This window comes from Diaphorina citri, unplaced genomic scaffold (assembly GCF_000475195.1).
Source record: "Diaphorina citri unplaced genomic scaffold, Diaci psyllid genome assembly version 1.1 scaffold3578, whole genome shotgun sequence".
Lineage (NCBI taxonomy): Eukaryota > Metazoa > Arthropoda > Insecta > Hemiptera > Psyllidae > Diaphorina > Diaphorina citri.
The window spans coordinates 1-16,731 of record NW_007380978.1 but is presented as its reverse complement, the minus strand read 5'-3'; the positions used below and the strand labels follow the sequence as shown (position 1 = coordinate 16,731).

At 39.9% G+C, this 16,731-nt stretch overlaps 3 protein-coding genes across 3 annotated transcripts; 1 reads left to right on the top strand and 2 right to left on the bottom strand.

Annotated features, from left to right (window-relative positions):
• The first annotated feature begins 241 nt into the window (after positions 1 to 241).
• On the top strand, positions 242 to 3,525 carry LOC103520404 (piezo-type mechanosensitive ion channel component-like). Its single transcript, XM_008485493.3, has 3 exons — positions 242 to 500; positions 879 to 999; positions 1,454 to 3,525. The coding sequence occupies exons 1-3, from the start codon at positions 265 to 267 to the stop codon at positions 1,631 to 1,633; spliced, it is 537 nt and encodes a 178-aa protein (XP_008483715.1). The 5' UTR covers positions 242 to 264; the 3' UTR covers positions 1,634 to 3,525.
• A 4,882-nt stretch (positions 3,526 to 8,407) lies between these two features.
• LOC103520407 (golgin subfamily A member 3-like) lies at positions 8,408 to 13,192 on the bottom strand. Its single transcript, XM_026831537.1, has 6 exons — positions 12,990 to 13,192; positions 12,495 to 12,636; positions 11,811 to 11,937; positions 10,125 to 10,180; positions 8,965 to 9,225; positions 8,408 to 8,608 (listed from the first exon to the last, which is right to left on the bottom strand). The coding sequence occupies exons 1-6, from the start codon at positions 13,127 to 13,129 to the stop codon at positions 8,408 to 8,410; spliced, it is 927 nt and encodes a 308-aa protein (XP_026687338.1). The 5' UTR covers positions 13,130 to 13,192.
• A 13-nt stretch (positions 13,193 to 13,205) lies between these two features.
• Positions 13,206 to 14,953, bottom strand: LOC103520405 (golgin subfamily A member 2-like; the record flags this gene model as incomplete). The annotated part of the gene is made up of 4 exons (XM_017448505.2): positions 14,760 to 14,953; positions 14,234 to 14,350; positions 13,892 to 14,090; positions 13,206 to 13,432 (listed from the first exon to the last, which is right to left on the bottom strand). Coding segments are annotated over exons 1-4 (639 nt in total), but the record flags the coding sequence as incomplete, so codon positions are not given.
• Between the last annotated feature and the right edge of the window lie 1,778 nt (positions 14,954 to 16,731).

Sequence of the window (16,731 nt, the reverse complement as noted above, 5' to 3'; positions counted from 1 at the left end):
CATAGACATGGACCTGACGCTTGAGCTATCCCATCAACCTCCCGAAGAACATATCTTGTTTATTTTTCATTAAGAATTTAAAATTCATCCTTTATTTGTTGAAGTTTTGGGACGATAAGATCATAGCAGTTAAAATTCCCCCTATCAAACCTCTTTTTTTTAGTTATTATTATCTTCCACTTTTTAGAAGAAAAACAAAATAACTTTAACAAATGAAATTAATTAACCCTTTCAGACCCGCCGTCCGGTGATCCCGTAGAATACATGGACCTGACTCTGGAGCTATCCCATCAACCTCCCGAAGAACATATCGAGGAGTCTGTACGCAAGTGGTGGGTGGTACATGAGAACTGCACCGTATGGACGTTCCTAGATGATATCCCGTATTCGACATGTAGTACCAGGATGAACAAGACGATCAAACTGTCTGACTCGCTCGTGATTTATACGTTCAACGATAAGGCGTTCCCGGAGACACTCAACTTGATCAGTGGGAAAGGGTAAGTACACACTTGAAAGACAAAATATGCATAATAAATATTAAATGCCCTTGGGGGGAAAAAAAATCTATCATTAAATGCCCTTGGGGAAAAAAAAATCAAAAAATAAGAAATCAATTTGCTAAATCGTCTGTTGGAAAATGATCCTCCAAATGCCAATAGCTTTACATAGCTATTTTTTTCTAAACAAAAAGTATTATAGCAAAATTTTCACAAATGTTTACCCCTAAATGACGCTACTAAAACCTAGCCCTCCCGGAATATGAGTCTAGTGTTCTCTGAGCTGCTGAGGCTCACCTTTGTTTTTTTGCAAGGAGCTTCTTTGTACCTCCATGTTTTTTTTTTGTAAATAAATATATTGTTTCTCTCCCCTCACAGTATCATTGGGCTGTACACTACGTTTGTGATCGTGGTGCATACATTTGTGCGTGGTGCATTCACTGGCATCTCGTTCAAGATTATGTTTGATGATATGCCCAATGTGGACAGAGTTCTTCAGGTGAGTTAGTTTTCTAGTTTTTTCCTTACAGTTCTAGAGCTAAGGATCTTCTGGTAGTAAAAATCTCCCAGTTAACTTGGTAAAAATCTAAATCAGTTATTATTTGAGGTGGAGCTGAAAGCATCTTCACAATGTTTGTGGATATCATAGAATTGCTAAGAGACCTAGCACTAAGAACCCTAGCTCATCCCCCCCCCCTTGCCTTTTCCTATTTAAATAAGGTCGGCGTTTCTTGTCAGTCTCATCTCCAGTCCCTGATACATTTTTCTCACCCAGGTCTTGATTTACACAATCCTTTCACCTTTTCTTTGGTCTGTCTCGCCCTTTTCTCCTCCTCACTTCCATTCTCTCTAGCACAAGAACCGGTGAAACTTGTATCCCGCCTGAAATCAAACCCGGACTTCCGGAGTACAAGACTCCAGAATTATAACCATATAAACTTGTTTGTTTTCAGCTGTGTCTGGACATCTATCTGGTTCGAGAGAGTGGAGAGTTGGATCTAGAGGAGGACCTATTCGCCAAATTGGTGTTCCTATATCGCTCTCCGGAGACCTTGGTCAAATGGACACGGCCCCCCGAAGAGATACCAGCCGACGAAGATCCTGAGAGTAACCTGCCCGAGCTTTCCAACTAGAGAGTCGCAGGTTCGATACCCTCTCAAGTGAAGAGACGACCCTCACAAAGTCCATGACAGGTGAAAGCCCCCGATCTTCAGCATTTAAGACATTGAATTGATCTCAGATTACATGTCTTAAAGAGAGCAATGATGTTGAAAGACCCTTAAAGCAGTAAGGCCGAGTTTTACCATCGTGGATTGTCCCAGGATTGAATCCAATCCGATGTTGACGTGGCAATTCAGTTTTGGGAAATCCTATTTTCATCTCAATCCCGAGTTGGTGAGCCCCAGCATAAGAGTAACCAATTATTTAAAGCGTTCGAAAAGCTTTCCTATGCAAAAGTCCAAGCGTTCAAAAACCTTTCCAAAGTCCTATAGCCAGGAAAAGATTTAATGTTATAAATAATTTGAATAATCAATTTACTCAGGTAGACCATTTAGGTTGAGTCAAAACAGCAGCAACAACAATCGAGGTTTAACAGACCAACACAGCTAAATAGCTAAATTCACGAGGGAATTTGTTCTAGATTAATAAATTAATAGTATGCAAGCTTTGTTACTAGCACAGAATAATAGTGGTAATAAACACATTAGAACCAACATGATTATAATTACGAGTAGGTACATAATAATGTAGTTACCTACCTTAATGATGTTGACTTGGGAACTCGTTTTTAGATTAAATGTACTTATAGTTTCATTATCTCTTGTAGGTTTTGGGCCAAATTTACTTATCTCTAATCTAAAATTTTACCCAGACAGTAGACAATTAGAGCATTTTACAAAAAGTTATCTCTAGAGTAGTCGGTTAAATCACGTTTTTAACTAGCCCACAGAAAGAAAGTGCTTATACATTAAAAATAATTAATATTTAGAATTCGATTAGGATGATATAGAAAATTTTAAGCCTCATTTTAACTATTTTTATGTAAATATTGTATTTGTACATATTCGTGTTTAAGAAAGGATTTACACCCAACCTTGAGAACTATCAGTTAAGTTCTGGATTGTAAGCATTTGAGATCGATCAGGATCCAGCCATATTAGATCGATCCAAGATTGAACTCAATCCCCAAGTTAATTCTACTAGCTAATGCCCGCTACTCACACATGTCTGTGAGACCGTCGGAATTTGTGAGGCAGAAAAAACTTGAGGCCGAGGTCTTTCAGACGGTCTGACAGAACTAGGTCTCGAGCTTTTCCCGCCACACACTTTCTGACTGAGTGTGAGTGGCGGGCTTGAGATTGGAACTTACACTAGTAGAGTTACCTTACCTAGTTGTTAACTTTACATTTTAAGTTTTATAATTTTAGATTTTTTCTGTCCCAAATAATCGTATCATCTCACCTCAATTTTGTGAGGTCCCTTTTAATTGGAACCCGTTTATTTCAGGTCCAATTTCCATTGCCTCGTTCGTTCTTAAGATTTACGTTTGGTTTCCTAAAGTGTTCATTACACATTTTGATAGCTTGATCGTAGCACAATTTTGAAAAAGCACAGCCAGCCTAGTTAGCTTGAAAAGTTGCGCGTCTGCCTTGTAAGCGCTAAGTCGAGGGTTCGATTCCCGCCCGGGGTGAACTTTATCCTAACAGATACGGTTTGTTCTCGGAACGGGAGGATATTTTCATTTTTTATACGGTGTGTAATGGACCGTTTAGAAGCACAAAATTCTCGAATAGGGTCGAAAAGTAACACCCTAAACCTTCCATTCAAATCTGTATATCTTGCTGTTATATTTATACAAATAGGACGTAATCATTGTTTGTTTCTTTTTCAATTTTATTTGTGTTTAATGTTTTTTTGTTATTGTTCCGCCCTTGCGAAGGGCATGTGTATCATAGTTTAAGTATTTTAATAAATATAATATGGTTCCTACTGGTAGGTGCCTAGCTCTTATACTTGAAACCCATGATTGCCTTTTTTTCCCCAAGTTTTGATAGAAGGAACTGAGAGGAACATGATAGAAAACTAGCCGTTCCGGAAAGGAACCTTAGCTCTTTTAAATATAGGTTGGTAGGTAAAATAAAATATATTTTTCTTCATAGTATAAAATCTATTCTGTACAGCATTCTCAATAAAACACATGGCAAGTATTGGTACACCGGACTCAAGGCATTCAGAGGCCCACAAAGAAGAAAGTATGAGGTCGATAAAATGGACGGTACAGATTTCTCTCTGAAATCTTTATCAACCCGTTTTGGGAGGGCGTGGGTTCAACTCCAACATACTCGTAATAATAATGCTAAAAAAAGGTATAAAAAAATGATAATAGTGCTGATTTATAGAAATAGAGTCCCTTGAACTCAGCCATAGGCTAACTACTGTTATTGTAGTCACATTCTCAAACAATGTTGACAAAATTCCATACATCTGCAGGGATTGAACCCACGCCCTCCTGATAATCCGATTTGGTAAAACCATGGTCCTGTGTTCGTTACTAGTCTGTGATGGTAACAAAAATAAAGTTATTCTAAAAAAAAAAATTCATCTAAATAATTTACGCTAAACAATTCTGTGATAATAATAGTGCTCTTTTTATACTGCTCGAATATAACTAAAGGTTACCTTTACTCCAGCAGTAGGCTACTATTATTGTGGCCAAGTTCTCAAACAATGTTCAGGATAGAAGTCGATATCTCGACAGCGCCCTCTTTACCAGGCGAGTTGACGTAACCCTTTTTTTTCATTAGGCGCTTTAACTATGTGTTACAACATGTCGTTCGCGCTGCAACTCCTTCAATGGGAAATTTTCTCCTCCATCTACGAGACTATTGGCTCCTATCTATACAGTAATCAGCTGTCCAGAACACACAGGGCAAGGATGGAAGGATGAAGGTACACCCCCATCTACCAGACTATTGGCTCCTATCTATACAGTAATCAGCTGTCCAGAACACACAGGGCAAGGATGGAAGGATGAAGGTACACCCCCATCTACCAGACTATTGGCTCCTATCTATACAGTAATCAGCTGTCCAGAACACACAGGGCAAGGATGGAAGGATGAAGGTACACCCCCATCTACCAGACTATTGGCTCCTATCTATACAGTAATCAGCTGTCCAGAACACACAGGGCAAGGATGGAAGGATGAAGGTACACCCCCATCTACCAGACTATTGGCTCCTATCTATACAGTAATCAGCTGTCCAGAACACACAGGGCAAGGATGGAAGGATGAAGGTACACCCCCATCTACCAGACTATTGGCTCCTATCTATACAGTAATCAGCTGTCCAGAACACACAGGGCAAGGATGGAAGGATGAAGGTACACCCCCATCTACCAGACTATTGGCTCCTATCTATACAGTAATCAGCTGTCCAGAACACACAGGGCAAGGATGGAAGGATGAAGGTACACCCCCATCTACCAGACTATTGGCTCCTATCTATACAGTAATCAGCTGTCCAGAACACACAGGGCAAGGATGGAAGGATGAAGGTACACCCCCATCTACCAGACTATTGGCTCCTATCTATACAGTAATCAGCTGTCCAGAACACACAGGGCAAGGATGGAAGGATGAAGGTACACCCCCATCTACCAGACTATTGGCTCCTATCTATACAGTAATCAGCTGTCCAGAACACACAGGGCAAGGATGGAAGGATGAAGGTACACCCCCATCTACCAGACTATTGGCTCCTATCTATACAGTAATCAGCTGTCCAGAACACACAGGGCAAGGATGGAAGGATGAAGGTACACCCCCATCTACCAGACTATTGGCTCCTATCTATACAGTAATCAGCTGTCCAGAACACACAGGGCAAGGATGGAAGGATGAAGGTACACCCCCATCTACCAGACTATTGGCTCCTATCTATACAGTAATCAGCTGTCCAGAACACACAGGGCAAGGATGGAAGGATGAAGGTACACCCCCATCTACCAGACTATTGGCTCCTATCTATACAGTAATCAGCTGTCCAGAACACACAGGGCAAGGATGGAAGGATGAAGGTACACCCCCATCTACCAGACTATTGGCTCCTATCTATACAGTAATCAGCTGTCCAGAACACACAGGGCAAGGATGGAAGGATGAAGGTACACCCCCATCTACCAGACTATTGGCTCCTATCTATACAGTAATCAGCTGTCCAGAACACACAGGGCAAGGATGGAAGGATGAAGGTACACCCCCATCTACCAGACTATTGGCTCCTATCTATACAGTAATCAGCTGTCCAGAACACACAGGGCAAGGATGGAAGGATGAAGGTACACCCCCATCTACCAGACTATTGGCTCCTATCTATACAGTAATCAGCTGTCCAGAACACACAGGGCAAGGATGGAAGGATGAAGGTACACCCCCATCTACCAGACTATTGGCTCCTATCTATACAGTAATCAGCTGTCCAGAACACACAGGGCAAGGATGGAAGGATGAAGGTACACCCCCATCTACCAGACTATTGGCTCCTATCTATACAGTAATCAGCTGTCCAGAACACACAGGGCAAGGATGGAAGGATGAAGGTACACCCCCATCTACCAGACTATTGGCTCCTATCTATACAGTAATCAGCTGTCCAGAACACACAGGGCAAGGATGGAAGGATGAAGGTACACCCCCATCTACCAGACTATTGGCTCCTATCTATACAGTAATCAGCTGTCCAGAACACACAGGGCAAGGATGGAAGGATGAAGGTACACCCCCATCTACCAGACTATTGGCTCCTATCTATACAGTAATCAGCTGTCCAGAACACACAGGGCAAGGATGGAAGGATGAAGGTACACCCCCATCTACCAGACTATTGGCTCCTATCTATACAGTAATCAGCTGTCCAGAACACACAGGGCAAGGATGGAAGGATGAAGGTACACCCCCATCTACCAGACTATTGGCTCCTATCTTAATATCCTTTTTATATTTATATTTTTCTCCATCCTTTTCATTGTTAAACCTATGTATGTACTTTGTTTGATGTAAATAAATGAGGCCTGTTTAAACTGTTGGCATAATGGGACTTTTTAGTCTTAGCCGACAGTATAAATAAGGTATATTAAATAAATAAATAAACTGGCCACAAAGTCCATGACAGGTGAAAGCCCCCGATCTTCAGCAGTTAAGACATTGAATTGATCTCAGATTACATGTCTTCAAGAGAGCAATGATGTTGAAAGACCCTTAAAGCAGTAAGGTCGAGTTTTACCATCGTGGATTGTCTCAGGATTGAATCCAATCCGATGTTGACGTGGCAATTCAGTTTTGGGAAATCCTATTTTCATCTCAATCCCGAGTTGGTGAGCCCCAGCATAAGAGTAACCAATTATTTAAAGCGTTCGAAAAGCTTTCCTGTGCAAAAGTCCAAGCGTTCAAAAACCTTTCCCAAGTCCTATAGCCAGGAAAAGATTTAATGTTATAAACAATTTGAATAATCAATTTACTCAGGTAGACCATTTAGGTTGAGTCAAAACAGCAGCAACAACAATCGAGGTTTAACAGACCAACACAGCTAAATAGCTAAATTCACGAGGGAATTTGTTCTAGATTAATAAATTAATAGTATGCAAGCTTTGTTACTAGCACAGAATAATAGTGGTAATAAACACATTAGAACCAACATGATTATAATTACGAGTAGGTACATAATAATGTAGTTACCTACCTTAATGATGTTGACTTGGGAACTCGTTTTTAGATTAAATGTACTTATAGTTTCGTTATCTCTTGTAGGTTTTGGGCCAAATTAACATATCTCTAATCTAAAATTTTACCCAGACAGTAGACAATTAGAGCATTTTACAAAAAGTTATCTCTAGAGTAGTCGGTTAAATCACGTTTTTAACTAGCCCACAGAAAGAAAGTGCTTATACATTAAAAATAATTAATATTTAGAATTCGATTAGGATGATATAGAAAATTTTAAGCCTCATTTTAACTATTTTTATGTAAATATTGTATTTGTACATATTCGTGTTTAAGAAAGGATTTACACCCAACCTTGAGAACTATCAGTTAAGTTCTGGATTGTAAGCATTTGAGATCGATCAGGATCCAGCCATATTAGATCGATCCAAGATTGAACTCAATCCCCAAGTTAATTCTACTAGCTAATGCCCGCTACTCACACATGTCTGTGAGACCGTCGGAATTTGTGAGGCAGAAAAAACTTGAGGCCGAGGTCTTTCAGACGGTCTGACAGAACTAGGTCTCGAGCTTTTCCCGCCACACACTTTCTGACTGAGTGTGAGTGGCGGGCTTGAGATTGGAACTTACACTAGTAGAGTTACCTTACCTAGTTGTTAACTTTACATTTTAAGTTTTATAATTTTAGATTTTTTCTGTCCCAAATAATCGTATCATCTCACCTCAATTTTGTGAGGTCCCTTTTAATTAGAACCCGATTATTTCAGGTCCAATTTCCATTGCCTCGTTCGTTCTTAAGTTTTACGTTTGGTTTCCTAGAGTGTTCATTACACATTTTGATAGCTTGATCGTAGCACAATTTTGAAAAAGCACAGCCACCCTAGTTAGCTTGAAAAGTTGCGCGTCAGCCTTGTAAGCGCCAAGTCGAGGGTTCGATTCCCGCCCGGGGCGAACTTTATCCTGATATGGTTCGTTCTCGGAACGGGAGGATATCTTCATTTCTTATTCAGTGTGTAATGGACCGTTTAGAAGCACAAAATTCTCGAATAGGGTCGAAAAGTAACACCCTAAACCTTCCATTCAAATCTGTATATCTTGCTGTTATATCTATACAAATAGGACGTAATCATTGTTTCTTTTTCAATTTTATTTGTGTTTAATGTTTTTTGTTATTGTTCCGCCCTTACAAAGGGAATGTGTATTCTTGTAGCTCCTGCAGTTGTTGTTTGAGTACACTATTCTGTTGTACAGCGCGTGAGGCCGCTATCTTATCGCTTTCCATGGCAGACAGTAATGCAGTGGCATCAGGTCTATCTGCTTCTAGCTTCTCTACTTCGCGAGTCAGCTGATCTATTCGCTCTTGAGCGAGCTCTGTTTCCAGAACCTACAGAATAAAGAATCAAAAATCAAATCATGAATTATTTGTGGTAAAGCTGAGAGATTCTTCACAACTTTTGTGAGCATCATTACTAAGTACCTCCTTTACCCACGGGGACTATATTTCTTCGAATCTTCTTCTTCCTACTTTATTTCTTCGAATTATTAGTTTTGCTTCCATGAAATTCGAAGTTTTTCTCGGCCCCAGGATTGATGAGGTAAATGTAGATTCGTAGAAGCTTAACCCATCCTTTAGGGCTGTTCGCTTCTACACCTAAGCCACGGAGTGGGTTTTTTGTGCATGGGAGGTTAATGTCATTAAAAACCTTAGCAGTTATACAGTGACGTCACACCAACTCTCACCTGTGCTTGCAGCGCCGTATCCAGCTTCTGTTTCTCTATGGTGAGGTCCTTGATTTTGTTTTCCATTTCCGCCACCAGGGGTTTCAGAGCGCTCTCGTCGCCTCCCGTTCTGTCTTGTGATTGGTTCCCTGTTACAGCTTCGCGTAGGTTTTGTATTTGCTTCTCAAGGTCGGCTATGTGCTGGATTTGATTCTGACATTGAGCGAGCAATGAGGAACGCTCGTTCTCGACTCCCGTGTAGAGACTGGTGAGCTCCTCATTCTGAGGGAAGCAATGAATAAAATATGTAATTATGTATGGATAAATCGTATAGGACTAAAACCCTTTACTCTTACAGTCTAAAGAGAGTGTTTTATCGCCCTTATTTAGTAGCAAGGGAAAGTGTCAGGCTGGGGCACGTTAAACAGGGAGTGTGTCTGGCTGGGGGACTTTAAACAGGGAGTATAACAGCCTGAATTTTCCTTGCTAAAGTAATAGCAAAGGTTGAGTGCAAAGGGCATCCAGTCGTGAAATTTGTAGCCAAAACCAAATGTCAGTCCAAAGCAATCACCCTAGTTAGAATGAGGAACGCTCGTTCTCGACTCCCGTGTAGAGACTGGTGAGCTCCTCATTCTGAGGAGGGAAGCAAAGAATAAAATATGTAATTATGTATGGATAGGTCGTATAGGACTAAAACCCTTTACTCTTGCAGTCTAAAGAGAGTGTTTTATCGCCCTTATTTAGTAGGAAGGGAAAGTGTCAGGCTGGGGCACGTTAAACAGGGAGTGTGTCTGGCTGGAGGACTTTAAACAGGGAGTATAACAGCCTGAATTTCCCTTGCTAAAGTGTATTGCCCGTATCATTGATGTTTTGTGTATTTCCACTGTCTGCAGTATTGAGTGGACTGTTATCATTAGTAGCAAAATTATTTCCATGATCATTTGTTGTTTCAAAAGAAATATTAATATTATTTCCATTGTTTGTAGATTGTTGGAATATGAAATCACTATTTTCTGGAGGCTGACGAAAAACGCCGACCCCGTCTGAACACGGGAAAAAGCGAAGATTTAGTAACAAGGAAAAAACTGCTACATTCTGTCAATCTGATTGCCTAAAATACAAGATATCAACTTAAACGGAGCTTAAATTCACTTTGTAAATCCGGCCATAAATAAACTTACCTTAGCTTTCAACGAGTCAATCATTTGCACGTGATACTGCACAGTCTTGTCACGTTTTACATTTTAAGTTTTATAATTTTAGATTTTTTCTGTCCCAAATAATCGTATCATCTCACCTCAATTTTGTGAGGTCCCTTTTAATTGGAACCCGTTTATTTCAGGTCCAATTTCCATTGCCTCGTTCGTTCTTAAGATTTACGTTTGGTTTCCTAAAGTGTTCATTACACATTTTGATAGCTTGATCGTAGCACAATTTTGAAAAAGCACAGCCAGCCTAGTTAGCTTGAAAAGTTGCGCGTCTGCCTTGTAAGCGCTAAGTCGAGGGTTCGATTCCCGCCCGGGGTGAACTTTATCCTAACAGATACGGTTTGTTCTCGGAACGGGAGGATATTTTCATTTTTTATACGGTGTGTAATGGACCGTTTAGAAGCACAAAATTCTCGAATAGGGTCGAAAAGTAACACCCTAAACCTTCCATTCAAATCTGTATATCTTGCTGTTATATTTATACAAATAGGACGTAATCATTGTTTGTTTCTTTTTCAATTTTATTTGTGTTTAATGTTTTTTTGTTATTGTTCCGCCCTTGCGAAGGGCATGTGTATCATAGTTTAAGTATTTTAATAAATATAATATGGTTCCTACTGGTAGGTGCCTAGCTCTTATACTTGAAACCCATGATTGCCTTTTTTTCCCCAAGTTTTGATAAAAGGAACTGAGAGGAACATGATAGAAAACTAGCCGTTCCGGAAAGGAACCTTAGCTCTTTCGGATAAAGTTCGCCCCGGGCTAGTGTACTCCAATAAAGAGAACTTCCTTCTAGCCAGAAAGTGCAATACAAAGTTACCAAGAACCATATGGGAGTCTGTCTGACCTGGAGACAAGTTTTATTAACAAAGAAAAGGCAGGGGGAAAATTCAATTTGTGTTTAAATATAGGTTGGTAGGTAAAATAAAATGTATTTTTCTTCATAGTATAAAATCTATTCTGTACAGCATTCTCAATAAAACACATGGCAAGTATTGGTACACAGGACTCAAGGCATTCAGAGGCCTACAAAGAAGAAAGTATGAGGTCGATAAAATGGACGGTACAGATTTCTCTCTGAAATCTTTATCAAACCGTTTTGGGAGGGCGTGGGTTCAACTCCAATATACTCGTAATAATAATGCTAAAAAAAGGTATAAAAAATGATAATAGTGCTGATTTATAGATATAGAGTCCCTTGAACTCAGCCATAGGCTACTACTGTTATTGTAGCCACATTCTCAAACAATGTTGACAAAATTCCATACATCTGCAGGGATTGAACCCACGCCCTCCTGATAATCCGATTTGGTAAACCATGGTCCTGTGTTCGTTACTAGTCTGTGATGGTAACAAAAATAAAGTTATTCTAAAAAATTTCATCTAACTAATTTACGCTAAACAATTCTGTGATAATAATAGGTAGTGCTTTTTTTATACTGCTCGAATATAACCAAAGGTTAACGTTACTCCAGCAGTAGGCTACTATTATTGTGGTCAAGTTCTCAAACAATGTTCAGGATAAAAGTCGATATCTCGGCAGGGATCGAACTAGTGACAGCGCCCTCTTTACCAGGCGACTTTTTTTCGTTAGGCGCTTTAACTATGTGTTACAACATGTCGTTCGCGCTGCAACTCCTTCAATGGTCTTGTCACGTTCTCTGGTGAGTGCCTTGAGATGTTCACTCAACTCTGTCACGTTAGATTTCAACTGATCACGTTCCTGCTGTAGAGATAGCACGTCCGAAGTCACGTCACTCGATTGCATACCTCCCGCTGCACTCAACTATTGGGGGGAGGAAGCAGATAAAAATGAACTGGTTACTTTTTTATATTATTTCTGAAGTTTTTTTTTTGTCTAATTAGGCGCTTTAACCTTTTAGCAGGTCGTTCGTTTGATAGAAGGAACTGTAACAACTGAGGTATTGTCGTCCGATAAATACCCTCGAAGCAAACTAGGGTGGCTGGACTGCCCAAACAACATCACACTTACGTGATCCATAGTACACTTACAATAGTGGTTGGTACAACGGTACACTTATTGCACGGTCTTATCTTTATTACACCTATAAAATATCACCATTTAGGGGACAAGCTGCTTAATTCACATCAGAATGGTTTCTTCAAATTAAATTGATCCCAAGGGCAAGAAGGTAAACTTAGACCCTTGACAAATGAACTTTCTCCTAATCTTGTCCTTTCTCTCTTCGACTTCGGGACGGTAAGTTGTGTTCCAATCCCCTCGAACCCGACAATTTATGTTAACAGGAGAATTTATGTTATTTCTACTTTTAAGCTGCGATTACAATAATATCTTGATTAAAATAGTAATAATAACCTTACCTGCTGGACCTTAAGGTGCATCAAGGAAAGCTGGGAGTCTCTCTCTTGTAGTAGTATCTGTACTTGTTGTAGTTCTTTACTCTTTGTATCCAATTTGTGCGTGAGTTCCACTTTGTCTTCAGCAAGATCTTCTAGTTGTTTCCTAAACAAAACACATTGGGTGGCATTAGAACTGTGTAAATGTGGATTATTTGTTAAAATTTTATTGTAAGCTTTATATCTCTTATTGGTTTACACTACAGTAGACTACACCAAAGAGATTCGTAGAAGCTTAACTCATCCTTTAGGGCTGTTTACCCCTACACCTAAGCCTCTGAGCATCTTTTTTTTTGGGCTTTATTTTAAGTGGCAGGGTTCTCACTTACGTGGCTCTTCCACCCAACCACTGATTTTCCCTATTTGGGCTTTAATAATAATTTTGTTTTGAAGCAATTTAATGAAGGTGTTATATCTAATTCTAGTTATATCTCTCGGTGAATACCATTCTTTACTAACCTCTCCTGACTCAACGCTGCTGTGGTTTCCTGCAACAGTTTCTTCTCTTGTTTCATCTGCTCTTGCAACACCATCATATCTCGCTCCATGTTGGCACTCTTGTGTTTGCTAATAGCCAGACGTCCCTTCAACTCATCCATCTCTCTGTTCTTCGCTTCTACAGCATCTCCGCTCGCGTTCAGTCTCGCCTCCAGTTGGTTCTTCTCTTCTAGAAGAGGTTTCATTACCTGTTGCACCGGATGCCTCGAGCAGAGCGGTGACGCCGTGTTGCAGTGTTTCATCGCTCCTATTCGTCACATAGTCCTGTACCAGGGCGTTCAGTTTAGCTAGTTTCTGTTTCAACGCGTCCTGATCTTTGGACAGCTGTTTCACTTGCTCGTCCTTCTCCCGTGACTTCTGCTGTAGGAGGTATCGCTGTTTCTGATACAGGGCCGCGTATTCACCTGAAGAAGGGGGGGGATAAATAAGCAAACGAAGGTTTCAATTTGCACGAAGAGAGAACCAAGTTTTAACATACGGACACGTTTAGCCCAGTGGTAACGCGCTTGCTTGCCACGGAGAAGGTTCCGGGTTCGATGCCTACCATCGACAAGAATTTGTACTCGTTTTTCGATTGCAAATATTTCAACGGATTACTTTCTGGTGTTTTCGTGTTGACCCAGCACCTAAATGGGAAGTATTGTGTCTCTTATCGCCCATTGGGTGAGGGAACAATAGCACCTACATGGGAAGTAGTGTGTCTCTTCTCGCCCATCTGATGAAAGGCATACTACGGGATGGGCATGCCACGACACAGACCACATGCGTCTAATGTAGCAGTTGTTTCATTGCTACGAAATAAAAACGGCTGTGAAACACTCATAAAAAAAATCTACGAGAGATGCTTAAGACTTATTACTCACCAATAGTCTCAGTTTCCAGTTGTAACTGAGTGACCAGATGTTCCAACCTTTGTTTTTCATCCGAAAGCTCCGCCAGTTCTGTCATCGTCATCTTAAATTTCTCCTCTAGTTGTCTCAGCGCATTCTGATCTACAGGATCGCTTGCTGGCTCTACTTGTTGGCCAACCTCTTGTTGGCTATTCTGTTGGCTCTGTTGTTGGTAGTACTCTTGTATTTGGCTCATTTGTTGTTGTAAGTTCTGCAGGGCGTGTTGCAGTTCGTTTCATTCTGATCTACAGGATCGCTTGCTGGCTCTACTTGTTGGCCAACCTCTTGTTGGCTATTCTGTTGGCTCTGTTGTTGGTAGTACTCCTGTAGTTGGCTCATTTGTTGTTGTAAGTTCTGCAGGGCGTGTTGCAGTTCGTTGGACTTGACCTGTTCTTGGCTCAGCTGTTCAGTGAGCTCTAACTTGGCGTTGTTCTGAGAAGGAGAAATATGGATGTCAAGATTAGTTTAAAGTTCGAATTTCTAGGACTGCCCCTTATAAAACAATGAATGGAAAAATTGTGTTGGAGATCACTTCTTTTAAATATTTATCAGCCTTGTTAGCTTGGTTGGTAGCGCGTTTGCCTTGTAAGCGCTAGGCCGCGGGGTTCCATTCCCTCCCGGGGTGGATTTATCCTGAAAAAATTATGTTCGTTCTCGGAACGGCTGGCTTTCTCCTTCCTATCCTGTCCTCCTTCTCTCTTCGTTTTCGGGACGATAAGACCCTAGCAGTAACAGTTCCCTCTAGAGTCCAGATCAAAAATACTCTTTGGAAAAAAAGATATAAAAATAAAGGGATTGAATTGAAGTTGCCCGAGCTTAAAGACTTTAAAGTGTTTCTTACCATAGCTATCAAAGCGTCTTGTAGCTCCTGCAGTTGTTGTTTGAGTACACTATTCTGTTGTACAGCGCGTGAGGCCGCTATCTTATCGCTTTCCATGGCAGACAGCAGCGCAGTGGCATCAGGTCTATCTGCTTCTAGCTTCTCTACTTCGCGAGTCAGCTGATCTATTCGCTCTTGAGCCAGCTCAGTTTCCAGAACCTAGAGGACAAAGATTATGAAATAGGATACTTATTATTTTTAATAAATTTATCTTCATTTCAATGAGAACGCTGAGGTGGAGTTGTGGAGTTACGAGGTTGGACAGGATCAGGAATGAAGTCATAAGGAATAAGATAAAGGTAAGGAAAGTGTCAAGGAAGATCCAGGAGAGGATGTTAATAAATAAATGGTTATATATTGAAAAAAAAGAGGAGACTGCAGTGGTATGGACATGTTGAAAGAAGAGATGAGAGCTATATAGGGAAAAGAGTTGAGAGAAAGGAAGTGAGGGAGAGAAAGGCGCGAGGGAGGCCGAAGAAAAGGTGTTAAGATTCCAAAGAAAAAACTATCAGGACATGAGGTATACAAAAGGGCTGCCTGGAAAAGACTGACAAGAAACGGCGATCTTGTCGCCAAACGGAGGTTAAAACCCGTTACTAAAGACCTTGTTAGTTATACTGGAGAGGCCCATATAGTAATATGTCAACTTGTATAGAAATTTATTGCTCATTGGATCATTACACACTAAAGTGAGATCTTACAACATTACAAAACTGAATACATACAGGGTTGTCCACTAGGAATATTCTCACACTCCTCAAAACTCAAAATAAAATACTTATCCCATGTTGTTTACCCTGCTTGAATAGTACCTACTGAAATAATTTACATAACTTCTTTTATCATTTTTCAGTTGAAAGAATTCCAGGAACAGAAGAGACTGAGAGAAAAAAGTAGCTTATCTCCTGTAGTGAATAATGAAAATGTTGAACATGCCACCTCTGGTCAGGTAAGATGCCTCTTTAGAATAAATAGAATACACACATACCAAATATTTGTCATTTGATTCTAGCAAAGGGAGGGTGGAAACAATATTCTGGAATAGGGTATTGTTAATTCCAGGCTGAAAATCAAGGATCTATAGTTCCTTAAAAAAGAGCTATACTTAGATCAAGAAATTAATCATGTCTACTCCTCCACGGTTGATGATTATTTCTTGGTACTTAGAATTGAGTGAGAGGCTGATGAATAATGCTGACCCCCATCTGAACATGGGAAAATATTTCCATTGTTTGTAGATTGTTGGAATATGAAATCACTATTTTCTGCATTATTATTGTGAGGAACACTAAATCTATTGCTATTTACATTTCCAATGAAATTAGCTACATTTTGATTTATATTTTTTTCTGCTTGTAAATTATTCAATGATTCATTGTAAAATGAATTGTTTCTAGAATGCTCTAAGGAATGGTTAGGTTGGTAAATGTTATCACTAAAGTATGCTTTAATATCCATTGTTGAATTGTCATTGGAGTTCTGATTAGTTATCTGAGAGGGTACATTAATGTTCTGAGTATTATTACTATTGAATGGGGAAACATTATTAAATCCTTGATTATTTTGGATGATATTTGTTTCATTGTTACTCAATATTTGTTGAGTATTGGGCATGAAATATTGAACTGTGTTACTATTGTTAAAAGAATGTTGATTTACTATGTTTTCATCATTTCTTTCATTTTGAGAAACTTTTTCAATATTTTGTTGAGACTCATTCTGAAAATGAAGAAAATTAAACATAACATTAATTTTAATATAGTAGCAAATAGGTACATAGTGATATAATTCTTTTTTCTTAGCCTTTTCCCATGTTCAGATGGGGGTCAGCATTATTCATCAGCCTCTCACTCAGTTCTAAGTACCAAGAAATAATCATCAACCGTGGAGGAGTAGACATGATTAATTTCTTGATCTAAGTATAGCTCTTTTT

What these genes read in the sequence shown, in the direction of transcription:
- LOC103520404 (XM_008485493.3), top strand. Translation starts at nt 265, where the DNA reads ATGGACCTGACTCTGGAGCTATCCCATCAACCTCCCGAAGAACATATC. An exon ending in AACTTGATCAGTGGGAAAGG is followed by an intron (nt 501 to 878) that starts GTAAGTACACAC and finishes CTCCCCTCACAG; the next exon opens with TATCATTGGGCTGTACACTA. An exon ending in ATGTGGACAGAGTTCTTCAG is followed by an intron (nt 1,000 to 1,453) that starts GTGAGTTAGTTT and finishes GTTTGTTTTCAG; the next exon opens with CTGTGTCTGGACATCTATCT.
- LOC103520407 (XM_026831537.1), bottom strand. Translation starts at nt 13,129, where the DNA reads ATGGATGAGTTGAAGGGACGTCTGGCTATTAGCAAACACAAGAGTGCC. An exon ending in TGCACCTTAAGGTCCAGCAG is followed by an intron (nt 11,938 to 12,494) that starts GTAAGGTTATTA and finishes TCCCCCCAATAG; the next exon opens with TTGAGTGCAGCGGGAGGTAT. An exon ending in ATACGGCGCTGCAAGCACAG is followed by an intron (nt 8,609 to 8,964) that starts GTGAGAGTTGGT and finishes TTTATTCTGTAG; the next exon opens with GTTCTGGAAACAGAGCTCGC.